This window comes from Poeciliopsis prolifica, unplaced genomic scaffold (genome assembly GCF_027474105.1).
Source record: "Poeciliopsis prolifica strain line A6 unplaced genomic scaffold, Auburn_PproV2 SCAFFOLD006, whole genome shotgun sequence".
In the NCBI taxonomy this organism is placed as follows: Eukaryota; Metazoa; Chordata; class Actinopteri; order Cyprinodontiformes; family Poeciliidae; genus Poeciliopsis; species Poeciliopsis prolifica.
Window position 1 is genome coordinate 14,978,979 of NW_026562381.1, and position 27,892 is coordinate 15,006,870.

The 27,892-nt window shown below is 39.2% G+C and overlaps 1 protein-coding gene across 1 annotated transcript in view; it reads left to right on the top strand.

Annotated features, from left to right (window-relative positions):
- Positions 1 to 13,727, top strand: part of LOC129360801 (ankyrin repeat domain-containing protein 50-like) — a 39,104-nt gene extending 25,377 nt beyond the window's left edge. The window contains 3 exon segments of the mRNA XM_055031219.1: positions 7,464 to 8,784; positions 8,786 to 10,988; positions 12,206 to 13,727. Coding sequence (XP_054887194.1) covers positions 7,464 to 8,784; positions 8,786 to 10,985 — 3,521 coding nt within the window. The 3' untranslated portion in view covers positions 10,986 to 10,988; positions 12,206 to 13,727.
- Positions 13,728 to 27,892: the final 14,165 nt, after the last annotated feature.

Below are 27,892 nucleotides of genomic sequence, written 5' to 3' on the forward strand. Positions count from 1 at the left end.
TCCTGGGCCGTTTTTTGGCTGGTTTGGCTGCGGGGCGCAAACATCCTAAAGATTTCTCATACCACACAGCCTGCGTGCCAAGAATGACTCTGCAACTACTTGATTCCACAGCAAACATTTCCAGCTTTTCCGAATGCTTGATCGGCTGCATGGACATGTGAAATCTTTCCAAAATGCTTGCAGACCTTCCTGTCAGGGCTGTTAGATGGTTGATAATAACTTGATGGCAAACAAAAGGCTCTGGATGAGCTAGAGGGAAACATTTTCTGTGCAGGTGGATGGAAACCTAAATGGGGTCACTTGCAGGTCAGCCAGTGTACTGATGAACAAAAAACAAGAGAGCAGATTGAGGAAATCAGATCCTTTGTGGGGCAGGGAACTCTAGAAGGTATTATAGAGAAAAAAAAAAACAAAATAAACATTGTAAACCTCTTAGTTTTAAAGAAGGAATTTAAATTGAAGAAAATAACATTTAACACTGAAGTTTCTTTTCTCTGCACATGGTCTGATAAATGCTAAGATTCAGCGAAGATCATGATGGTTATGTGTTTTATAGTTCTGTTTCAGGTCTACTCCGCATATAGCCAGATTTATGGGAAAAATATTTTTATGCGCGTTGGCCTTTTATCCACACTAAAGGTTATTTTTAAGATCATTTAAAAGTTGAGATTTGAGAAAACTCCACATTTGTGTTTGCATGCACATGGGAAAACGAAGATTTAGACTCATGCACATTGCAACCTGAGACAAATAAAGTGCCAATATATCCACACGCTTGGACAGGATTCCCAATCAACATCGGTTTGTGTCTTAATAACTTTATATTTTAATATGTTTAAAAGTAGTTCAGCCTATATAAACAACAAGCATCCTGGTGCAATGTCTCGTTCATAACAGAAAGTCATAGTTCCTTTGAAGGAATCTGATTTGACTAACAGGTCTTAGTTTTGTGCCACACTGCCCCCTATGGGTTTGGCATATCTGGCATATTTGTGCAGGTTCATGAGGATAAAAACGTTTCTGAAATCAGTCCTGTGAATATGATATATTTTATGAAACAATGTGGCATATATATTAGTGTACAAGGCCTCACTCCCTGGAGATTTTTTCTGCCATCTGCAGCCTGAAGCTGTGATGTATAGTGACGACTCTGTCTGTATTCATCAAGAAACAAGAGGAACGAAGGCACCCACATGTAACCAGGTGCACTGCCTTTGACTCAGCCTCTTGTCATCAAGTTAATGGGATTCTATCAATCAAAATTAGAAGAAATACCGATTTGACTGATCATATGACTATTGCAGATTTTTTTTTATATATATACAGGTATTTTCTCTCATTTTTATTTTGTTTTTATTACAATCTAGCCATGTAAGATTGTGATGCCCAGAGAGATGTAATCCTGTTAACCTACCCCCATCACCATTTCAGCTTTGTTCAGTTGCCCTACAACAGGTTTGACTGGAAACTCATTCAGTTCCCACAAAAGCAGGGCAAAAGGCGTGTTTGGGCAGGAATGCTTTCATATGCTTTCTCTTCACTTCACGCTAATTAATTGCCAAAGTGTAATCATTTGCTTCTGGTTGGTTATTACAAAAAATAATTAAATGAAGATGATTTGTTGCAGCTTCTTAGTTCAAATTAATATATTTATGGAGGTCCTTTTCATGCTGTTTGTGTGATCAGACTCTCAAAGCCGACATAGCAGCACACTTTCTGCTGTTTGCAGACTTTTGGAACCGACTCTCATCCACATACTTGTGTTTAGGAGGTTGGCGCTCTGGTGTTTTTTGGAGCGGGGGGAATCTGCAGCTGTCGAACAGACATTTGTTGAGCACAGGTTTACTGGAGAGCCTAAGGAGAATGCAGCAAGGCTTAGGTTTCTGTTTTCTTTGTGTATCCAGTGACTAAAGAGGGTGTCTTGGAAAGGTACATGTCCTATCAGAGAAGCAGTCACTGTAAAATCCTGGTGATGAGCACGTACCTCTAGTTCTCTGGTGCACATGCATACCGTCTCGTTTGTCATCTGAAAACATTAATCTAGAAAGCAAACAGGCTATCTGTTGTGTGGGGTTGTCTCCTGTGGCTGATATCCAGTCTCATAATGAGCAGCAGCTGGCTCGGAGGCCTGCACTGCGGAGCTGCATCCCTTACCCTGATCAAAGTGCCTTTTGTTTACCAGTCAGTTTTGTTCACAGAATTATTCTATCATATAAAACACATAAGATGATCAGAACATGTTGAGAACTCTCAACTTTTGGGTTGCCTGATGTAATGGTGCCAAATGTAAGTGAAAAAGGCCAATAATGGCATCTGGAAGGCTCCTGAATGTTTGCAGCTGAAGAGACTTGTTGCATTCTTGAGGCTCGCGCAACTAAGCAAGTGACAAGTTTCACAACTTTCCCTCTTGGTTGTTTGCAGCTTTATTGAGCTATAGCACTTCACAAGTCTATTCAAGAGAAAAGCAAATATGAACCGATCCTTTGTTGAAAGAAAAATAAAAGTCTCATTAACTGAACCAAAATAAGATATAGTGGACCACGATTATATCACTTGTGGAAAATTTTTCCATTTGCAGATATTTTTTTTCATTCAACATATCTGAAATAAATAAATGCAGCTAATTAAGCTGAAATACCTAGCCGCAATGATGGGGTGCGACTTACCATTACATTCCAATCTCAGGACATTAGAAAGTTAAATATTTGGCTAAATATGAAGGTTTTCATATTTTTACATGATATAAAAACAGCACAGGCCTTCTGTTCTGCAGAACTCATGTCAAACGTGCAGAAATTTGAATATCATCAAGAACTAATTATTTTGACTTTTTAGTGTTTTAATGTTGATCATGACTTACAGTTGAGGAAATTTTGAAAACCAGATAACTCAAGTCAAAAAACTATTTAATAGGGAAATTTAAATATTGAAAAATATGTTTACTTATTGCACAGTGGCGCAGTTGGTAGCATTGTTGCCTTGCAGCAAGAAGGTCCCGCCTCACTGTCTTTCTGCGCGGAGTTTGCAGGTTCTCCCTGTGCATGCGTGGATTCTCTCCGGGTACTCCAGCTTCCTCCCACAGTCTACAAACATAACTGCTTGGTTAATTGGTCTCTCTAAATTCTCCCTTGGTGTGAGTGTGTGTGTGCATGGTTGTTTGTCCTGTTTGTCTCTGTGTTGCCCTGTGACAGACTGGCAACCTGTCCAGCGTGTACCCCGCCTCTCGCCCGGAAAGTAGCTGGAGAGGCATCAGCACCTCCAGACCCCATCAGGGACAAGGGTGAACAGAAAATGGATGGATGGATGGTGTTTACTTATTGTGCAGTTCATGTTCTCAGTACTTGGTTGGGGCTCTTTTTGCATTATTTGCTGCCTCAACAGCACTTGGCTTGGATGGGATCAACCTGTGGATTTTGAAAAGTATTTGAAAAGCTCAGATTGCTTTGACTATGCCCTTCAGCTTGTCTCCATTTTGGGCTGCCAAAGCTCCAACTCCACCCAAGTGGGGAGTCTACACTCCAAGTTTACACTTTTCGTTAATGCCTTAATTTTAATGTGTAGTAGGAGTGCCATTTATTCTGTCATCAGATTTTCATCTTTGCAAGTTGATTTCACTTTGTTCCAGTTTTTTTCATTTGTTAGTTCTTTTTTTTTTTTTTGCTAAGCTGCTTCACAAAATTTAGATTTTTCTTTTCTCTAAACTTGAGAAAAGGAATTTGAAACTCAATTCCTACAATGGATGTCCAGCAAAGCAGAAATTATTGAGTACCTTTCAACACATAGAAAAACTAGAAGAAAATGTCTCTTTTGACTTCTCTACCAGAAATTTTCTTTGTTGCTAAATAAAAAGGATCCTTTATGTTCCAATCCAACAGTGCAGTTTTATCTCTTGACTTCTCACTGAATCTCATAACTGTTGACAATTACTATAGGTGGTGAAACTGTGGATCACAAATTAAATACCTGAACAGTTTTTTCTTTTTTTTTTTTTTTTTTTTTGCTGTTTCCTAGAGAATATAATGAAGGTAGTACAGCATTTCTGTGTTTTAGGTCTCTTGATTTTCTGGAGGCTCTTTTTGTCAGTTTTCCCTTCTAATGGCCTCTTTGCTATTCTGAGCGACTTTCCTGTCCCAGCTAGAGCAAAACCAGAAAGAGTTGGTCAGGAAGAAGTATGAGGCTCTCATACCTATGCATGACAAGAAACTAAGTTCTAAATTCACTTCTACACTTGTGTTCCTGGGTTAACTGAGGTACTTGGTATTCTGCATTAGCCTGAATAGTGAAGTGAAGGAAAAATGTGCATTAGCTGGCTTCACCTTAAAAGTTGAATAGAGGACAAATAAGAGAAAGCATGGAAAATCTTCTGACACCCTCATGGGTTTAGATTTGATCTTTTATGTATGAAAATTGAACCATTGACTATAAGAATCTACATCAGCACCATATGATTCTTTCGATCACCAACTATCTTTCTAAATAAATCTTAAATTAATACATGAGTCGGTTCTCCTTTTTGTTTCTTGAAAAATTGCCAAACTGAGAAGCAAATCAAGTTTTTAAAGCAGAGGTTTGAAAAATAAACAGTTTTCAGTCAGACAAAGAAAGAATTGCTTCAGGGTGTTTTGGTACACTGAGATACTTTACATGCTTCCCATGAATCCAACTCCAGGACTGCAGTGGGAGCCGGAGCAGGAGGTCATAAAGTCAGAGAAGAAGAACGTGGTCTCCATGAAAACACAAGACTGAAAGTAGGTTTGGGTCCTGAAGCACTTCTAGTGTCCGATCAGTCATAAAGTATATTTTTGCGAAGAGACAATTTTTGGTACAAGAATTCAAAACATTGGCAATGTGCCCTTTTTTGTGTTGGGACAAAGTAAAAGCCTCAAAGTTTTTTTTTTTTTTTTTTTTTTTTTTTTAATTCTCAGTTCCTGTCATGTTTGCAGCTTCAGAAACATAAAGCTCGTCTGCTTGTGTTATTGTTCCTTAGCACGGATGAGTGAACATAAATGCAGCAATTGTTTGCCTCGTATTTACTGACAACATAGTGAAGTAACTTTATTGCTCATTTGTTTGGGGCTCCAGCTCTGTAAATCTCTCTGAGCTGGTCTTTGTCAGTAGAGAAGGTTGGTAGAAAATCTCCTGATAACTGATTTATACACAACAGAAGACAGTCAAATGATGGTGGGGTGTTGGAGAGAGAGTCTGCCTTTGATAAAATCAAAAATCTCAGTGAGTTCTTTTCACTATTATGGATTCAGTAACTCAGTAAAATATTTTTTGATTTAATCATTGATGCTTTGGAGTTGGAGACATTAAAACAAAAAGCTATCAAGCACCACTCAGGCAGAAGTCAGTTTATTGCCTACAACATTTACAAAGTGGTTTTAAAAACAATAATTGCATTATGTAACATTTATTGGTCAAACATTATGGGCAGGAAAGCCCAAAGCATCCAACTTTAACATTTATAGTTGCAAAAAGAATAAGTCAGCCCTAGGGACTAATATCTGTTTAATGTTGAGTTTATGAGTGGGTGTTTTTGCTTTTTACTTATTTAGGCTGGAATGTCTTTTAACATGCCTGTTTGAAAGTTGTGAAATATTGTCATTAATCACCCTGTCACATGTAATCTATTGAAGAGTATTTTTAAAAGAATAATTCCTTAAATGAAGAATTATTAAAGTTGTCATACTTGCTCATGTTTCTTGTAAGAAGGCTAGGAATTCCAGATCTATATTCTAGAAAACATCTTGTGTTTACTAAAGTTTATTTTTTGTTTGTTTGATTTTTTTTTTTTTTTTTTTTTTTACGTAAAACATGCAGATACATACATACAGTATAATTTCTAAACACACATCAACTAAGAAAGTCTTAGTTGATGTGTGTTTAGAGTTTATGGACCATAACATAAGAGACCACTCTGAAAATGCTATTAATTTTAACAGTTAAAACACTAAATATACTATAACATGTATTGAAGCCTCAAAATTCAAAGTTTGGCACTTGAAAATCAAAAATCGGCTGCTTTAACGTTGGACTCGACTTGAGACTGACTTGTGACTTCCAGAACAAAGACGCCCATTTTTGCCCATTTTCATATTAATAAAGTAGTAGAAACATGAGTTTTTGCAAAAGTTTCAAGGACAAAGTGAAACTGTTATTGTGAGTCGCTGCTGGGGGGAGTGTGCTTATCTTGAACAAACCCAGGAGCAGGTGATAAAGACAACCTTGTCCTCCGTCTGTTTACCAGGATCTGTTTACTAAACTGCCAGTTAGTGTTTGGGAGCTGCTGTTAAACACACCAGAGTTATCAGGCTTGCAGCTGTGTAGTCACCATTCAGCACAGTGGGGTAAACTGACTTTTTTTTCTGCCTGGAAAAATAACTCTGTAAGATGAACACAGAACTTCAACAACCTTTCTGATCTAAATTATGTTATAGAATGGGTTTTATAATGGGAGCAAATGTCTTAGTTCTGCTTTGCTTACAATATTTTTAAACTTAGCATTTTCTCTCCAAAATAATAAAATATAAATATTTGAACCACAAGAAATTTAATGTAAATATTTCAATGTAAATTGAGTCAAATGTTGGAGCATATAGAGCCTTTATGGGAACTGTGTCTTCTGTAAGTATTTACTACATTAGCTATGCCAAGGGACCATCGGGTAGCATGTTTTTCCTTTCTCAGTAGACCTCAAAGACCATGGGAACTGTAAATAAAAGAATACTGGAGTGCTGCAGGCTGGACAGACTATAGATGGTTTCAACATGAACGAAAGTCCACTTTATGTCCATTAGCCAAGTCTATTATGAGGCAATTTTCCCATGTCTTACAGAGGAATCCTATTAAAATCATTCATTGGGACTCATTGTGATAATTAACTTTTACAGTAGGATTTTAAAGATCCATGTGGGAGTGAGGCTTGTGTGAAACATTTACTGGCTGTTGATGTTAGGATTTGTGCTTCCATGTTCATTTTTTTTTCTCCAGGTGTTTAGGCAATGATCATAAAGGAATATATTTGAATATAATATTTAGGCCACATTCATTGTAAAGTTTGGCATTAACTGATCAGAGCTCAAATTTTCTCTACAACAGAAACTAAACGTTTCAGCACTTGTCGAGGCTTAGTTTTCATCTATATCTTTTGAGCTGATTGCAAACACCTGCTGATTTTTCTGTTTCAAGTAGCCAGAGGGGTTATAAAAGGCTCGTCTTTAACAACATAGCTGCTCTGGAAATTAAAGGTTTGCTTCAGTTAATCACCTAAAGGTTTATGACCAACAGGTTGAAACTGGATATGAATTCAAGATTAGTTATAACCAGTGTGGGAAAAGTGACTCTTTAACTATGTATTTTTCAAAAATAAGTTATTTGTATCTTCATTCCCATTTTTTTTTTCTTTTTAGATTTTTCTATTTATCACCCCACTCATCTAATGCACTCTGTTTTTTTTTCAGGATTCCGCAAAATCAGTCTCGATGATCTGCGGAAGGCCTACATCGTCAAGGATGTGCAGCAGTACATCCTTCACCGGCTGGACCAGGAGGAGGCTTTGAGACAGCACCTAACCAAGGAGACCGCTGAAATGCTCAACCAGCTTCACATCAAAAGCAGCGGCTGTTTCCTCTACCTGGAACGTGTTCTGGATGGCGTAGTGGAGAACTTCATCATGCTTCGGGAGATCCGTGACATCCCAGGCACTCTCAATGGTCTCTACCTGTGGCTTTGTCAAAGGCTGTTCGTCAGAAAACAATTTGCCAAGGTTCAGCCCATTCTTAATGTAATCTTGGCAACTTGCAGGCCACTTACAGTCAAAGAACTGTACCACGCAGTCTGGACCAAAAACATGACACTGACTATGGAGGAGTTTCAGAAAAAGATGGACATTCTCTCCAAGTTGTTGGTCGATGGCCTTGGGAGTACTAAAATCCTTTTCCACTACAGTTTTGCAGAATGGTTGCTGGATGTGAAGCACTGCACCCAGAAGTATCTGTGCAATGCAGCAGAGGGTCATCGGATGTTGGCCATGAGCTACACCTGTAGAGCAAAGCAGCTGAAGCCTCTGGAAGTTCAGGAATTTGCTCTGCACCTTGTCAACTCTAACTTGCAGATTGAGCCCTGTAATCTTGCTCTTTGGATGGTCTGGAATGGAACTCCCACTAAAGACTCTCTGAGCACCTCCATACCAAGAGAGCAGGAAGTTCTGCAGCTTCTGGTCAAAGCTGGTGCTCATGTGAACAATGAAGATGATCATGCTTCATGCATTGTACAGCAAGCTCTAGAGCGAGAGGACTCAATAAGAACATTACTTGACAACGGGGCTTCTGTAAACCAGTGTGACTCTAATGGCAGAACTCTACTGGCCAATGCTGCATACAGTGGAAATCTTGATGTGGTTAATTTGCTAATATCTAGAGGGTCGAACATGGAGTTGGAAGACAACCATGGACAAACGGCGCTTACTCTGGCTGCAAGGCAGGGTCATACCAAAGTGGTCAACTGCCTTATTGGTTGTGAAGCAGACATAAACCACACGGATCATGATGGGTGGACCGCGCTCCGCTCTGCAGCTTGGGGCGGACACTCTGAGGTTGTGTCTGCTCTTCTTTATGCTGGAGCCAAAGTGGACTGTGCTGATGCAGATGGTAGAACTGCACTGAGGGCGGCAGCTTGGGGAGGCCATGAAGATATTGTGTTAAATCTTCTTCAGCACGGAGCCGAAGTCAACAAAGCAGACAATGAAGGAAGAAAGCTGCGGCATATGGGGCACAGAGAAATGGGAGCTGGACCACGGAGCTGAAGTTAATCATGAAGATGTTGATGGGAGGACTGCCCTGTCTGTGGCTGCTCTCTGTATTCCTGCTAGTAAAGGTCATGCATCTGTTGTGAGCCTTCTGATTGACAGGGGAGCAGAGGTTGATCACTGTGACAAAGACTGCATGACTCCTCTGCTTGTGGCTGGCTATGAAGGACATGTGGATGTGGTTGATTTGCTCTTGGAAGGCGGCGCTGATGTGGATCACACAGACAAGAACGGGCGCACCCCTCTCCTGGCAGCTGCATCAATGGGTCATGCGTCTGTGGTCAACACGCTACTTTTCTGGGGAGCCGCTGTGGATAGCATTGACAGCGAGGGAAGGACGGTGCTGAGCATCGCCTCGGCTCAGGGAAATGTGGAGGTAGTCCGAACTCTGCTGGACAGAGGGCTGGATGAGAACCACAGGGATGACGCAGGCTGGACCCCGCTACATATGGCTTCGTTTGAGGGCCACCGGCAAGTGTGTGATGCTCTTATTGAACAAGGTGCTCGCTGCTCAGAGGTGGATAATGATGGTAGAATACCACTGATATTGGCTGCACAAGAAGGACATTATGACTGTGTGCAAATTCTCCTTGAGAACAAGTCGAACATTGACCAGAGGGGGTACGATGGAAGGAATGCACTCAGGGTATCTGCACTTGAAGGCCACAGAGACATTGTTGAACTGCTGCTGAGCCATGGTGCTGATATAGATTGTAAAGACGCAGATGGTCGCCCGACACTCTACATAATGGCACTTGAAAATCAGCTGGCCATGACGGAGTATTTTCTTGAAAACGGTGCGAACGTTGAAGCTTGCGACACGGAGGGCAGGACAGCCCTCCATGTATCCTGCTGGCAGGGACATATTGAGATGGTGAGGCTGCTCATCAACTACCACACTGACGTGAACGCCTGCGATAATGAGAAGCGATCCGCTCTCCAGTCTGCAGCATGGCAGGGCCACCCCAAAGTGGTTCAGTTTTTGATAGAGAACGGAGCGCATGTGGATCATACATGCAACCAGGGAGCAACTGCACTGGGTATAGCTGCCCAAGAGGGACACATCGATGTCGTGCAGATACTGCTGGAAAACGGTGCGGACCCCAACCACGCTGATCAATTTGGCCGTACGGCAATGAGAGTGGCAGCCAAAGGCGGCCACTCAATGATCATTAAAATACTAGAAAAATATGGAGCCACAACATTAAATGGCTGCAACCCTTCCCCTGTGCATACCATGGAAGAGAAAACACCTTTGGCAGTGACTGGCAAAATGCATTCTCTCACCATTAAATCGAGCAGTTCTGGCAGCACAGGGGTGGGAGACGTTCAGTCATCTGGACGCGGTCTCCCCGACGGACCTGTCCACGCTTTCAGCTCGCCATCAGAATCTCCCGACTCCACTGTGGACAGACAGAAGTCATCCCTATCAAACAATTCCCTCAAGAGTTCAAAAAACTCCTCTTTAAGAACCACGTCATCCACAGCTACAGCTCAAACTGTACCTATTGACAGTTTCCATGGAATGACATTCACAGAGCAGATTCAGCAGCACTCACTGCCTCGGAGCCGAAGCAGACAGTCGATTGTGTCCCCTTGCTCAACAACAAAGTCCGTCAGTCAGCAGCCATCATCTCCATCCAACGAATTTGAATGGTCTCAACTGAAGTCAGGTCTGAAGTCGGCCAAAGGAACTAAGACAGGAAGCGGAACTCAAAATAGCAAAGCAGCTCTGGGAGACAAAAAGAAAACAAAAAACAGTGGATCCAGCCAAGGCCAGGTTTTGGAGTACGAGATGACCCAGTTTGACAAGAGAATGGCTTTCAACCAGTCAGTTGCCAATATTGCAGTGAAGGATCCTCACTGTAAGATCATGATTGGTGGTTCCATGCAACAGGACAGAGGCCAGTGCCAAGACCCGTTCTTCATCCAGCCACAGAGCTGCTCAGAGAAGAAAAGGAATGGGATTATGACAAACCCCAAATATCACCTACAGGGCAACCAGGTTTTCTTGGGTCGAGTGTCAGTTCCACGGACTGTCCAGAACAGGGCCCACCAGGATGTTTTAGAGAACTACCCCATTGGGGAAACAGAGCTGAGCCTTAAACAAGCCCTGAAGCTGCAGATTGAAGGATCCGACCCAGGGTTTAACTACAAAAAGGAGACTCCGTTATAGCTGGTAAGAGATCTTACAGTATGTTTTGCACTGAATGGAAGACGTGGTGTGAATAGATTTATCACCACTGTGAAGGAAGGTCATTATTTATGACAGGATCATAATCAGAAAATGAAAATTTTAGAAAAATCCAAGCTTTGATTTAAGTCCCTTTATCAATTTCAAAATCACTTGGATCTAAATTATTAATACCCTTGTTAAAACTTTGTACAAATGCCTTTTGCCAAAAGTAGAACATGTTTTTTTCAAGGTTGGAGCAAACTGAGAGGAATCATTAACTATTATTCGGTATAAACTTTCTTTAAGGAGGACCACTGATGACTGTGGAAGAAGGTTGATTAGTGTCTGTATGATATTTATTTAAAACCTCTTGGTTTGTCAAAGAGTTGGTAAATCCATGGACTTTAGCAAGGTTCCTGTGGCCTTTTTATAATTTTTCTTAGTTGTTTCAGTGCATTTCTAACACCGCAATTAACATTTGCGCAACAGCTACTATATTCTTCAAAACAGTACAAACTACAAGACAATGGTGATGACCTGTGTGATAAGTGTCACTTGTTAAAAATGGATAGTTCATTCATTAAAAGCAAGTTTCCATGTCATTGAAAGTGCCATCAAAATGAAAAGTCCTGAGACCATGTTTATGAACCAGATGGCTTGCCATGTTTTCATCATAATAGGTCACTCTGTGTTTTCAAATGCAAATACATATGATCTTTGTGGCCTTGCCTGAAAATGCTCAATAGAGCCCTATATACTGTTTTTCCAGACATTTGAAATCTACAGTTGCAGGTAATTGAGTGCAAGACATTGGATACTGATGTTTTATATTTTTACTGCATGTGTTCTTTGCTTTTACACAATGCTGTGAACAAAATCAAAGCTGGAAAATGCAAAACAATTTGCGATAAACATAAGAAACACCTTTTGGTGAAAGTTGTGCTTGACTATAAATAATTGCGTCTGTTAAATTTATTGTGAAGGTATTTGTAGGTGTAGCAATGAATTCTCAATCAGTGGTTTTGTCAATAATAATTGTTCTCAGTTTTGAGGATGGATTTTTCTCCATTTTTACAATAAGAGATTGTGTTGCTGCTATGAAAGATGGTGTTATTTCAAGGATTTTCACACCTCTTTCTTCAGTAGCGCAAAGAATTTTTCCCCCTTCAAAACAAAACCAAAAAAACTAACCCTATTATTTTCTTTTTTTGCTGTTTTAGATGTTCTGACCACCATCCATCATGCTGACATTGGGGAAAATGTGCCAAAGCAACAGTTTCCGTCTGCATCACAAAACTACATTGAATCCCCCCATCCTCCCTCCGTGGGACGCCATAAAACAACTCTCTGCCTGTAGTGTATGTGAACTGATATGTGCCTACATCTGTTACAGCCTTCTGTTTTCATTCAAAATATCATTTTAATTTAATGTTATACTATTTAATAAGCAGTGTATGCACTTTTAAAATAGTAAACTGACAGACATACATGTTTTTCCCCTTCACTTTGTATCCCCTTCATGTTTTATGAGCTGTTTGAGAAAAAACATGCCAATTCTTCCATTATTATTTTGTAGTATGGTGTATTTGTCTCACTGACAGCAGTGTACCAGTGGGTGCATTGTCCCAAACAGACAGTAACTGATGTCATGGTTGTCATTCATTGCCTTTCTAGAGACCCCAAATAATCTGTGTTACCTTTGATCAGAGTGCTAAAACCTTTTGTTGCGTGTAACATTTTAAAAGCAGTTTACTGGGATATAAAGTGTATTTATTTTTTAGGAAAACAAGCCACTTTTGTTGCATTTTTATTTGTGTTGCATTCTATCATGGTGCTGTGTTCAGAAGATGCCTGCAGACATTTTGGGACTTTTTTTTTGCCTTTTAAATATCTGAGCAGGAGGGAGGTTCATTTATAATGTAAAACAAATTTGATTTCGTCCCTATGGGATTTTTCTGTTTTTGTATTGTATGTGTGTGTGGTGTTTTTATGTGCAAGAGTATTTAAGTAACCGTTGTGTATCGTCAGCAAGGTTTTGGTGCTAAATGCAGCAGTTTTTTTTTTGTTTTCATTTAGCATTTCTCAGCAGCTCTGCAAACAGAACCCTGGCTTTGTTTCTGTATCATTTTCATTATATTCTGCTGGACTTTTCAGGGGCGTGACACAAAAAGGTTCAGCCAATAAGACAGCCCCTAGTTGTTAGTGATATTGTTTGAAATGCAGACTTTCAAGAGCCAAAGTTGAAACAGCATACACTGTCCCACCTCCTCTTGGAGGAGGAGTTTGGTCAGCAATGACTTGGAGAGAACTGAAACATCTGTTTCTCATGAACTGAGCGGAGCTGCTTTAGCATTTACAGGCTATGTCACATCTTTGCAGGCTTCTCAAAATGTTCACAGTGAGCTATATTTTTGCCAAGAGCTGGTATTTTGGGGGAAGAAGAAATCTTATCGCATGCACAAACACTTATAAACCCCCAGTGAAACCTCTCTGTGTGCCACGAAGGGCGAATGGAAGGATTTTAGGCAGGAAATCATGATGTATAGTGTTATTAAACAGTTCTCTTGTTGGTCTCGAACCTGTTCTGTCTGTCCACTTTGATTTGACTCAGTGATTGGATTGTAAATAGCTTATTGTGTACATTTAACTTTCATTAAAATAATTTCTGTATTATACAAAGCTGAATTTTCTGATGTATATTAAAAGTGCTTAATAAACATATTTGCTTTACTGCTGAAAAATTAGTCCTGCCCATTTCTCAATTACACCAAGATATGAAAAACCAAAATGTGTCTGGAATGCAATGTAGTGTGATTAGGCTACTTTAAAATCAGTGCATTTTGAGTTTTTTTTATTTTTGAAATCAATACTGTTCTTATGCAGAGCTTTGTTCAGTAGCATTTGATTCATACTGTAATACAGGGGTCCCCAAAGTCGGTCCTCGAGGGCCAGCATCCTGCATGTTTTCTCTCCTTCCTGGTAGTGGCGACCAGGAAGGAGATCATTTGATCCAGGTGCGTTAAATCAGGGAGAGAACTAAAACATGCAGGGTGCCGGCCCTTGAGGACTGACTTTGGGGACCAAGTTCATAACTTGAAAATTATACTGACCATCATTTGCACTGACCATTTAAGAAAATCTGAGAAAATATCACTTGTATAATAATTTGGAACACTGTATTTCTGTAAAATATGTATCAACCCATTGCAGAAAAAGACAAACTAGGTGTTACTGGTTAGCACTAAAAATCGAGCAAACGCAGTTTGAAGTGACCCAGAGAAAACAGTTAAAGTAGTGAAATGTAAAATCTACAGCAATAAAGTTTATCCTTGAGATTTGTGAGGTTTACTAATTCCAGGAAGAAACCTGACTTCTCTGCCACACAAAAGCTTTTGTTTCAACGTCAGCAGAATTTTTACATCAGAAATCTGTTAATAACTCAGTTTTTCGCTGAGTATATAACAGAATATAGATTTTTTTCTCTCTTCACTGTGGAGATTCTTCCGTCGTGTTGAGGCTGTGAAACCACTGCACTGTTAATACTTAACTTCAGTGTTGGTCATTTGATATGCAGAGGCCAAACCAGGACATCGCAGGCATCCAAACACATGGATCAAACTGAAACGGAACAACAGGCGAGCATGCCAAAGTGCTATCGCTGCCCCCCATTTTATCCCAGAGTTCATTCAGTTCGTAGCAGCCGAACACAAACTGAGAAAGAGCTTCAGCAAAAACAAAGCTTTGTTTAGCTCAGGTGACGCATTACCCAAATAAAACCTTCAGAATCATTTAACCTCACGAGCACCCATTTACCCCTTGACCTGGAATTAAAATTCAGTGGACTGAATTTCCACCAATATTTCATCAAATAAGCAGAGGGGTTTAAGTGGCATTTCGTCTTGTCAGCCATCAGCGCAGCATTTCCCTGCATGCTTCCAGGGTGAATGTTAATGAGTAAACCATCTGGCGCTGACGTCATGCAGTTCTCACTGTCCGAGTTCTTTGCAGACCAACTGCCAATGTCCACATCTGGTTCTTCTCCACCCATGCCCTTGTTTTGGATACAGAGCTAACAAGCTCCCACGCAAAATGCATAACTTGGCGACAGTTTTGAGGTCAACTTGTTCCAGAGACATTTTTTGTTTAGACCCTCTGGCTTTGCCCTGCATGCCGGGTTTCATCCTCTAGTGCTTTTGCTTCATTTGCATTAATGCAGCTGCAGATTTTCAGCCCTTGGAGCTCAGGGTAATTTTGAAATCAAAAATATTGTCATGTCCTTGAGGAGGAAGATTTTCTCAGCCTCAAGTGACGCAAGCACTGAAACATTATTTCCATTCTTGAAGCCATATCTTTCTAACTGCTTGGAGCAAAAGCTGATCAGAAAAAAAAAAAAAAGTTACTTCATGGGAGAGTTGCATTATTTTGACCTTTCAACAAGCTTTTTGTCTGTCTGAAAATTGTTTCATTCTCTCTCTCCCAAAAACAAAATAGTTTGGAGGTAAATTTTATTTTACTTATGTTAGTTTACAAAAATATGCTAGACTGACTTGGACTTGCAAAATTGTATCTGAATGAACCTCACATCTTAAGGAACAATGTCCTTCAACAGATAACGCCAAAGCATAGATTGTTGGCAGCATTGCACAGCAGCATGTTTGCATAAAAGCAGAACATATCATCACAGCAAGGTGGTGGAAAGAAGATGATTAGGGTTTATTCTGTAGCTGCAGGACCTGGGCATTCTGCAGTCATCAAATGGCCTTTCTGTCAGTCTCAACCTGCTGATTCTGCTTCATGAAACTGTGGGATTTTAGTTACAGCTAACTTTTAGATGATGCCACCAGCGTGCATGGAAGTGTTAAAACTCCACTGGCAACGATGAAGCCATTTGCATTGATCTGAGACATTATCTTTCCCCCCCAGTTGTGCTGTTGGTTGTGATAAATCTTGATTACATCTGCTATAAAGTCTTTGGAGTCTTGGACTGCCAGTGAGCTTTGATAAAGTTAGCTTGACTGCTAAAGTTAACTTGGCCTCCCTTCAGGGAGTCGTCGTGCTCTGGATTTCTGTCGCCACTGTGGGACACGGCCGAGCATTTACGAGCCGTTTAGAGGCTGTGCGTATTAAACACAGTGAAAAACAACATAAAGCTCTCAGATTGGGGAAAACTGCATGAATTTTCACCGAAGCTTTTATCTGTTGCAGTGCAGCTCTAATACAGTTGAATTAAAATTCTGGAAAAGAGCCTGTGGCTTTGAACGCAGCCTCCACTCGACAACAATGCAGCACCTCACTGCCAACAAAGCTAGAAAATGAGAGATTACTGACATACTTTACTCCTCTTTGTAGCCTGTTTACATAATCCCTGTGGTCCCTCATCAAGAAGCGTGGATGAAAAGCTTTCATCAGTTCACATTTAAAAAGCCTCTCTTCTTTATAAAAACTCAACTCAGCAGCCCAGCATGCATGCAGGTGGGCGATTTTTACTAAACACTGAGCGGGATTCATAACACGGCAGAAAACAAAGACTTTAAAAAGAGTTTAAAAAATAGCTTTCAGGCTGCTCTGTGTAAAGGGTCATACTATCCATCATTAATCACTGCTCTTGAAGCCAAAGACAATAAATGGACTCATGCTCAACACAATAAAAGGATTGTTGCTCCACAAGCTACAAAACTCTGGTATGAAATGTGTGCAGCTGCCTGTAAACCAGAAGACTCCACACTCTGCTTTTATCTCTGCTCCTGAGTTATGAGGAAGCGAGAAACCATCATTTTTTTAGAGCATGAAGGAAATCCAGATTCAGAAGCATTAAGTGCTGTTTTTAAGCATCAGAAGATGAAAGATTTATTTCTAACCACTAGGCATGTCATTCACTTCACCACTTTTAAATTAAATGTTATGCATCTGATACATGAGAAGCAAACTTCTCATGTATCAGAAGATCCTTATTAAGGTAAAAACCACTCTGCTTTCAGGTTTTAATCAAGTAATTTTTTTTATTTTAGAAAAAGAGGCAACTGCAACTGAACCAAGAGTTCAGAACTAGAGAGGCTTATGAACGTTGCACACACATGCAGAACATCATGTGCATAATAACCAAATAATTCAATAAGAGTTTCAAAGATATAACTAGTATTTTAGTGTCATTCCCTGTAAAAATTCAATGCATATATTACAAGAAAAAAAATTAAACTTGCATTTATTATTATATCTGTATTTAAAAACATTATTCAGTTCCTTATTATTTTTAACCAAAATTATAAAGAGCCATTGTGGAAGATCCAAAGAGTCACTTGCTACCGCAGGTTGCAGACCCCTACTCTACAGAATGGCCCACAGGTTGTGCAGTTTTTTGGGACATTTATATTAGAGTGAATAGAAGATAGGATCTGGGAGGGGAGCAAGTGATATATCAGACTAGAAATGGTCTGAAAAAGGCAGATTCAAACAAGGTGAAACAACTTCCATCATGAAAATCTCTGAGATTCAAATTTGATTGTGATCTGAGTTGAAGATTCTCAAATCTCATCCAAGCTTAATTATTTGTTGTTTACGCTGCCACTCTGCTATTCCTTTAGCATAGCAAAATGACATTCACATAAACCACAAATACTTTGGTTTCTTAAACGTTGCTGCTTACATCACACTATTAGAAACGGTGTCCTACCTGTAGTTTCAGTATAAATACCGCTGATGGGTATCTTCAGGCTCGGACTGCATGGCAGATATAAAAGCATGACAGGGATAAAAGTCACCTACACTTCTTTTTGTGTATGAAAACTGCTTTGATTGACTGACAAGTAATAGGCTAATTGTTTTTGTTGCAACAAAAGCTAACAATGAATACTAAGGAACAAATTTGCAAGTTAACGAGCAGTAGTATAAAAAATAAGTTGGCCTTGCTTGTCACATACATTTAGATAGATAGATTGATTGAATTTATTGTCATTGAACAGGATTCAACAACATTTCTATTGCAGCTCCCGTGCAAAAAGTCAAATATATACAATAAATAAAATAAACATGCAATAATAACAATATATACAACTAAAATTAATTAAAAGGCATTCCAACTACACTAAAGAAGAAGCAGCAGGTCCAATTATGGCAAAGTGCAGATGATGTGACAAGTGCAAAGTGCAGAACGATATGGCTGTGTGGGACAATACTGGCAGCATTAAGCTCCTCTAAGCTGAGAGACACAGTGACACAATGCTATCTTCTGCCAGAGTCTTTCTGCTGATGAACATCATATGTGCAGCACAAACAGAATGATGAGAAGCAGATTTGCCGATGTGAGAATTGATCGCTCACTACCTGGGTGTTTTATTAGCCACCAAATCACTTTATTATGCAGAACTATAATTGAGAGAGGAAAGGAAGTTTCACTGCTGCCAAAGGTCCTTGACCTCACTTCATGGCTCCAGATCTGTGGGTTCTTTTCCTCCATGTTCTTCTGCAATCATGCCTTTAATTCTTTCCCTTGGTTTGTCACTAAATTACTGACTTTTCTCTGTCATTCCTTTTCTTTATATTTTCTTCGTCTGCGTCTTCCTCTTTATGCTGGATGTTTGTCATTTTTTGTTTACCATGCCCATCTTTTCTGTGTCTTGCTCTTGTTTTCCACTGGTTTTTCTCGGGGATTTTGCTCCCGCTGTCTCATTTCTCCGCTCTGTGAGCTGCCAGTAGCTCTCTCGGCGGCTGCAGCAGAGTTCACCTCAGGACAAAACCCTGCTCTGCTCCTTCTGCTGCTGCTGCTGCTGTTGTTACACACACATCATTTGTCCAATGAGTCCAAAGCATGGGTGGAACGGGGCCCGGGGACAGATGGAGAACAAAGATATTCTATGAGTTTTCCTGCCACACACAGCATGGGGAGAAACATTAAAATTGCATGCCACATGGAAGCTGCAAACTGTTGCACACAATAAAGACCTCCAGGCTGGAGTTTGTCATATGCTTTCTTGATCTTTCCACCATCTGTATCTACATGTGTCTTGACACGAGTGCTTAACAAATTTGGCCTGATCCGAGTTTTGCAGGCAGATGTCAGTGAGCATTCTCAAGGTATTTCTGGTTTCTGTTCAAATTATTCACAGTAACACTTATTGAAATAAAATGTAAATATTTCAAAAAAAAAAATTAGGGCCAAAGATTTTATAATCCTTCATAATCCGCTGGAGAAATTTACAATGTTTCAAAGCAGAAAAATGACTGTGAAATTATTATTTCAGACACAAGGAGCACCATCATAAATATGTGCAAACATATATAAAGTGTGGTGACTGTAAAAACTCAGAACGAGATTGGTTGGTTGATAAAAGAAGGCTTTAGCAATATGACGAATCAGAAGAAATGTAGAGAGCACAGGAAACATGGGAAAGATTAGAGAGAGAAAAGGTCAGAGTTCTCCTCGTTCATCAAAAATACAGTCGAATACAGTTGTCACAGGATTACGAAACATTTGCTATTGCATAAGACTTGGATACAAAGGAGGGAACAAATCAAAGCTGATAGACAATAACACACCAGAGTAGGGGTGTAACGATACATAAAGCTCACAATATTGAGCCACGAGAATGAGAGAGAAATAGATTTTAATATTACTTTAAGAAGACTTCAAAGATCAAATTTATGCTGCAAAAAGGAATTTATTCTGCTTTTTTTTTGATTTTGCTACAAACCAAAGAAACTGATGTATTTTTTGCTCGCCAAACTGCAGCCACCTCAATAAGACATATTAAATATCTGCTACTCCTTTACAACTGAGTTAATGACTTGAGAATCAACAGCAAGAACACTGACTCAACCAAAAATGACATTTTTAACAGGTAACGTTTTATTTTGCTATGATTTTTGGCTTTAATGTGTAACATGACAGTAAGAGTTTTCTGATGCTATGGTTAAATTAACCACCTCTCTCCAGACTCTATGTCTGCACAGATTTAGTGACAATAATTAGGTGCAGAAGCAAGTGAGTTATTTCTACAAATAATCACTGCTGTTTTATATCAATATTCTTCCAAAATACCATTTGTGAAACATTAGCTTTGCATGATCTTTCGTGACAAAACAACACGTCTTACTGGAGATGGAGTCAAACTGACTCCAATAGTATAATTTCATACTTTTTTACATTTGCCACAAATTGTGATGTATTTTAATGAAATGTTATGCTATACATCAAGACAACATCGTTATAGGAGAAAAGAAATTTAAAAGCCTTTCTAAGTCCAAATAGAATCCAGGCAAGAAACTGTACACAAGTGCTGTCTGTTATTTTGTTCATTCATGATTTGATCTTTTCTGCTTAAAATGATAACTTTGCTTTAGCAAAATCAAATTCAACTCTTTTTTCCTGCTTTCTTTGACCATAGGGCTTATTATGGTGCTAGTTAGCTTGATATCTCAATAGCAAAATTTTTATGACCCTTTAATTTGTGTTTCCCAAATTAGAGGGTCGTGTGATGACGCCAGAAAAACAGAATATAAATTGAGAAATTTCCAGATGAAAGGTTGGCAGTGTTCCCAAGTGTCTCCATTTTGGGATTTCTTAAATGGGATGGTTATCCAAATGCTCAACATCTGCTGTATGATTTTGGTTCATGAAACAAAAACATGTTTGTTGCTCTGGAGATGAATTTGTATGACACTAAGCCGCTGCACAGCTGCTACAGCAATAGTATGGGTGTCTGCAGGGCTCTTGCTCTGGGACTTAAACCTAATGCCATTCACAGCAGAGGCCATGCTTTTGTGTGTGACACAAGACCTTGAAAGTAACTTCCATTCAGCACAATCAGTGCATGACATTTGAAATAGGGACTGCTCTAAATGTGAAAGGCACAAAGAGGAACCGCCCTACACACACGGTTTTTACACAGCTTCTTCACCCCCGCTGGCTCTGCCATACAGACTCTGAAGGTTTGTTTGCTGTTCCTCTGTCTGTCCGTTACACCCAGGATTCACGTACTTCTGATTCAACCCGCCGAGCACCAAAGAGTCTGACCTCATTTGGGAACATGGCAGGTCCTCAAGGGCATCAAACTAAAACAAATGACTGCCATTAACTACCATGAATTGTTTGTGTTAGTCTATGATATAATACATCAAGGTTGTGCTTCAACAAACACACTATAATCTGGACAAAGCAGACAACACTGTCAGCGTTATATTGTTTGATTTCTCCAGTGCATTTAACGCAATTCAGCCTGATTTTCTTTGCCAGAAACTCCACAAGACACAGATGGAGACTTGGACCCATGACTACTTGACAAAAATACCATAGTTTGAGAGACAGATAGTTTGTGTATCTAACAAGGTGGTCAGCAGCACAGGAGCACCACAGGGGCTTGTACTCTCACCATTTCCTTTTCACTCGGTACACCTCAGACTTGAAGTACAAAACAGACTTGTGTCATCTGCAGAAATACTCAGAAGCCTCTAGTCAGCAGCTGGAGCAGAGATGGACAAATATCAGTGTATTTTGAGCTTGTGGACAACTTTGTGGTATGATGTGGAAACAATCATCTTATTTTAAATGTGAACTAAACAAAGGAGATGATAGTGAAATTCAAGAGAACTCTATAATGGGAGAAGAAGTGGAGGTGGTGGAGGAATATAAATACCTCTGTGGTGTTCATCTTTAAAACAGACTGAACTGGAGTCTAAACTGTGAAGCCGTCTACAAGAAAGCCCAGAGCATGATGTACTTCTTGAGGAAGTTTAAGTCCTTCCATGTTTGCAGGAAGATGCTTCAGAGTTTCTACAAGTCTATTTTGGAGAATGTAATCTCTTCTGCTATCATCTGTTGGGACAACAGCATCAGACCCAGGAACTAAAAAAGTTCACCAACCCGATTAAAAGTTCTGTTCTGTTCTGGGGACGACTGCAGGAGATGATAATGCAAAGAAAAAATTTTACATACACATAAAATCTAGAAAATTACAGTCATGAAACCTTCATACAACAAGTGTGTCTTCAGTCATAAGCTTCTTCTGAAACAATGTAATACATACAAGAACCAGAGATCCTTCCTCCCCACAGCCATCAGCTTCTATTGCAAGTCTTGGAATGACATTGTATATGTAACATTTAATATATTAATAAAATATTTTTGAATTGAAATGGTGGTAAGTAAGGTGGAGAACTTTGAAAAACTTCAAGATGCATCATGGTGAGTCAAGCCTTTTATCAGAATGAACAGACAACAGTTGCTGTCAAACAAAAGCTTTTTTTTCTTTGTGCAACATTGTAAAAACAAAGACTCCAGCTTCCATCCATCACTCAGCTCTCCCTATTACTTTTAACAGCTGTGACGGTGCATCATTCATGTTTGAAAAATCTAGTTTTTTTTTTTTCTCCTTCAAACGTTTGCCATCATAAGTTTGCAAATAGTCAAGGAACAAAAAGAGAGTCGGTCATACAAAGTCAAATTCCTACTTTGTCTTCTGGATTTATGATGAAAGGTAACCTCATTTTGCCTTTCTGCTCTACATTCGACCGACATTTCACTAGACTTTGAACTAAATGGAACAGTTATGGATTCAAGAGTCCCAACGTAGTGCCAAACCGCGCAAATGATAGATTGCTTTGACACCACGAGGATGTATAGGTTTTTCAAGCGCTGTCAGGAAATGTCGAGTAGAATACATCACCAAACCTTATGCTGGAATCATTCAAATCCAAGCCAAGGTCCACAGACAGATTAACATATAAATGGAACTACAGAAAGAGCCTGCCCTTCATTTCCAACATGTTTGTGTCGTTGATCTGCACCAAAAGAGGTCTGGAGTGGGAGGAGAGGGAAAGTTTCAGAAATGGATGAAAATCTCAGATTTTTCTAAAAATTAAAAATACTACAAATTAAAAGCTTACAAATAATTAAACTTGTATTGGCAGTTAATAGGAACAATAATTAATTTTTTCTCATAAACAGACAAAATAATTAGCTTTAGGAAGGAAACTTAAGCTAAAATTATTGCTACCATTTCCTGTTTTAACACACATTTTAACATTTAAAACAGGAAAAACATGCTTCAAAAAACTTCCTTATAAAAAGATAATTTAATCATATAATACTTAAAACCTATATTTTCTTTCAAGTTAACCATTTTTCATTCTAAATCTAAATGAAGATAAATAACCTCAAAAGCATATTAATATGACCCAGAATTAGGAGAAATTTGTAGATTTCTGCTGTGATAAACAAGACTTTGTTCATCTCAAAAACAACTTTTAAAACTAAAAACAAACATTTATATAAAGACAACTTCTCTGTGCAACCTCACCAAACCCCATGGAGTGCAGTAAGCAACCAGCTTCTCCAACCAGTTTGCTTTGTAATTGCACGTTAGCCTGAAATGAGCTGTTGCTATTTGTGGAAGTAAACAGTGTTTAGCACATTCATACAGAACAACAGGGATGTGTTACGTATTAAGTAAAACACAGGCTCTCTGACAGGTGATTCACAATCATTGCCACTTTAATTGACAAATATGCTGTAGTCCAGAGAAAATGTATTTGCCTTCTTACTCATTTCTTCTCTTTCTCTTGTAACTGTTTCAGATAAAATATGTTTTATCGCAATACAATAGATCTACTAAACCCAAAATAACTCCAAATTTTATTTCTCGATGGAAAAACGTCATCCAACTCAACCTGGTTCTAAGTGAAAAGTAATTACCCCCTGAATGTAATAACTGCTTGTGGCAACAGTGAGTTTTTTACATTGCTGCAGAGAAATTAAGACCCACTTGTCTTTGCAGAATTATTTAAATCAGATAGACTGGTTTTCAGAAGGAATAGATTGCTTAAGGTCATGTGGCAACATGTTTTTCAGATTTACAGATTTTCATGAAAACCTTCATTCTGTTTTCTTTCTTATTTCATTTAGAACTGAAGTTGCTGATGTGCTTTGGACAATTATCCTGCTCCATAGCCTATATGAATATGAGATTAAGGTAATGAGTTCATACCAGAACATTCTCCTTCGGGATTTTCTGCTAAAGAAAATAATTTATGGTTCCAGCGATTATTGATGCATCGTTTCTGTCCTAACCAAGCAAAGCATTACACTCCCAAAACCATGTTTGACTCATTTTTCTGATATGCTGTAAGTTTTACATCAGTTTTAATGAGACATAACCCTTCAAAAAGGTTCATCTTTTCAGTCAACTGCATATTTTTCCAAAGTCCTGTCAGTCATCAAGATATTTTAATTATTTTTTTTTTTTTTATAATCTTAGAACTCTATTTTTGTCCAGTCTCATTTGAATCATGGTCACTGATTAACTGAGCATTTGAGTTCTGCAGTGCTTTAGATTTCCATCTGTCTTACATCAGCTTGGATTTTCGTCCAACCACAAAGGTTTTCCTCAGTCTGGCCATAACCACTGAGCTTCTCAAGCTCTGTTGCCTCTTCCACCAGCGAGGTTTAGTGAATGATGCCATTTCCTTGCTTGTATGAGCCCATATTTCCCTGAAAAATTATCTTACCTGAACGTTTTTCAACCACATTACTGTTGATTTAGATGTAGGTTTTAGTGCTTGACTTTATTTTAACACAAAAGGCCTAAGCAGATCTAAAAATATTGTTAATAAACAAAATATAAATATCTAAAAATAATTAAGTCCATGGATTTTATTGTGATTTCTATGTAAAAAAGTGCAAAAGCAATACAAAAAAACAGTTTTAAAAATTGAGAAACACCTAAAGAGTCTGACACAAAACAATTGGAAGCTACAAAATCAAGATTACAACATTTCTACACTTGTTTTCTTGTGTTTTCCTTCAACTCAAAAAAGATTTAAGAACAAAATTTTAGAATTGTATTTAAATGTTCACATCAAAATGTTTATTTATCTTAACTGAGAAGCTTGTATTATGAACTTTGAAACATAATTTCTGTCTTTATTTAAGAATCACCTCCCAGCAGCTATGAGAACATTGAGAAAATAATATTGGTTCATATTTGATGCAAAAGGAAAATAAAAGCCCAATTTTTGCCTTTTTCTCCAGCATTGTTCACTTCCGGGCCTAAAATCCACCAAAGAGCAGAAGAAAGACTGCGTTGAGCTGAGTGAGTCATTACAGGAAGGTAAGCGGCTGCAGAAGGCTCTCAGAGTGCAGACCACCCACTCATGTCCCCCATTAAGACACGCCGACTCTTCAACGCCCCTACGGCAATTTAGTGCTCAGCCTCCGCGCAGGGAGGAAGAATGGTGAAAGACGGTGAATTCTTAATGAGACATGGGTCAATGAAATGTCAAATCTGGACAATGGATAGAGGAAAATATGCCCTAGAATGCAACAGAAATTTCAGGAAAACTGTTTCTACATTTGGTGATTCATAGTTCCATAACTAACTGAATATCAGCCACCATCTTTTTTTCTACCTTCACAAAACCCACCGGACCTTAACCACTCACTTGTTGTTTTGTTCACCTCTGTGACCTTTCCAGCAGCATCATGCCTTTCAAACAATGCGTTCCTACATTATTCAATGCACCTTCACTGTTGTGCATCTTCCTGGCATGAAAGGGGAGATGTAGGTCAGAGATGAGTAGGTTGCCCAGTATCCTTTGAGACAATGACGTTCAGATGGCGTCGCTGTGGCACATCAAGTCATTACAGAACACAATGGGCCCGTCTGTGTGTTTCTGTACTGATGGCCTCAAGCATTTGTGTCCATTTCCTGTTATGTGACAGTACGTTTAAAAGAGCAGTGGCATGCTAATCAACCAGTTTTGCGTTGTTTTCAACAAACAATGACAGAAGAAGAATATAATCCTGAGACAGCCTGAGCTAATTTTAAAACCGTGTCCCATGGAAACAAGACTAACCACTCTGTTGTCCAAGCAGGCTGTTCCGAACAGGGCGACTCCTTTACAAGTGTTAGCAACATGCAGCAGAGGTTCCTGTTTGTGCATCAGTCACCAGCAGAGAATATTAACAGACAGTCAATAAACCCCTAATCTTTGATGCCTGTGAGAGTTTGTAAGTAGGACATTAGAAATGATGATGCTCAATAAATGAATACATGGAAAACCTACCAAATAAAATCATCATCAATCATTTTGTAGCATTGAGGTGAAGTTGGCCTCTGTCCTTTAACAGAAAGACAGCCCCAAGGCATAATGCTTCCACCACCATGCGTGACTGTGTGGATAGCGGTCTTTGGGTAAGTCGAGTTGACACCTAGATCCTTGGTTTTGGTTCTTTTCCTGACTTCAAAGCATTTGGCTTCTCTGAACAATTTAAAAGATCACTCTCATAATTAGCAGGCCTGTATTTGTGAATTTGTTTGGATTGTGGGCAATTAAGGATTTGTCTCGTGACTGTATCAGGACCATCCATCCATCCATCCATGGACAGTGCATGCAGTCTCACAGAAAGTCCACAGTACGACCGAGTATGATGTAGCCTTAATACTGACAACATAAAACCATGCTTTACTTATTATTGCAATGGTGTTTTTTGAACTATTACTTCTAGTGTTTCTTTACAGCATTGGTAGATATTAGCATGTTTAACCTCTACTTATTCATCACTTTTGGTCTCTTTTCTGTCTCTGGAAGTCTGTTAGCATTCCTGCATGGTTCAGCAGCGACAGAGAGAAAGGAAAGGGACACCATCGTTTTAAGCAGTCTGTTAAATTCTATTTATCTGGAGCTCATACATATTTTGCCACCTAATTATTTTCAGCGGCAACTTCTTCATGTGGATAAATCTGAACTTATCTCTAATAGCTTCACCCCATTTGTCATCAAAAAGCGCGCAATTTGTATGCAGCGATCAGTCTTTTAATAAGTTTTATTTCACGGATGAGAAGCTGAAATGAGAGGACTGGATGCACATGGTGATGGCCTCTAATCTCCGGAATACTAATAAACAAAAAGAGTGAGAAAAACTGAGCCTGTAATCAGTTTGCAATCAGACAGCACCGTGAAGTGCACCACAACATCTGAAAAACTCACTCAGAAAATCAGTGGATTAGTTTGCTGAACACACAACCAAGTGCTGCAATGTCAGAGAGCAAATGGTTCTGTGAGAGAGGAGACTTGGATCTGGGACTGAAACTGATTGTTGCTGTTATCAAGGGCTCTACAGATAACTCCAAAATGTTCTCACAATAATATCAACTCTGCCACTCAACATTATGAAGAGCAAGAGGTTTCATGTTGACAGGTTCTTGGAAAAACTTGTTTCAATTGTCCTCTTAGGTTACTCTTGATGCCATCAATCAGCTTTTATTTATAATAAAATTGCTTCAATTGATGATTATCATTGAATTTGATTTGTAAGTTGTTTATCCATCATGTTCATTTTTCTGCTGTTTAACCAAAGCCTCCAAAGGGAAGAGTCTATGTGTATCCTAATTTGGTAAGAGAGGATCAACTCAGGTGTCCCCATGGATGACAGAAGTTCATGCAAGCTGCTTATCCATTACTCGTTGTGGTCCATGACAATCTGGGATGTGGACTTATCAGTAATTTAAAAGCTCTGCTTTTTGACCAAGCACACTTTTTTCAAGCAGCACCGATTCTGTTTGTGAAAAAGACCCAAGCCTGCCATAAACTTTCTGCTCCATCCTGTCTCAGCTCATCACTGACACACCAAGATACATGAGCTCCTCTGCTTCAGGCAGAAGCTCAACCAGACAAAGACAAAGAAATCCAGTTAAGAACAATTTCCCCAGGGTTAAAGGAGCCAACATGTCATCTCAAAATCATCAAAATGGAGAGGACAGAAGGTTATTATCAACATTTGGCAGATAGGTGAACCCACTCTCTGTGACACTGCTTTGAGGTCACTCATGAATCCAAACAAATACAATCTCTAACACTGGGAAGCCTTGGAAGAATTAAGTCAACATCAAAAAATTAATTACAATTTGAGCAATTAA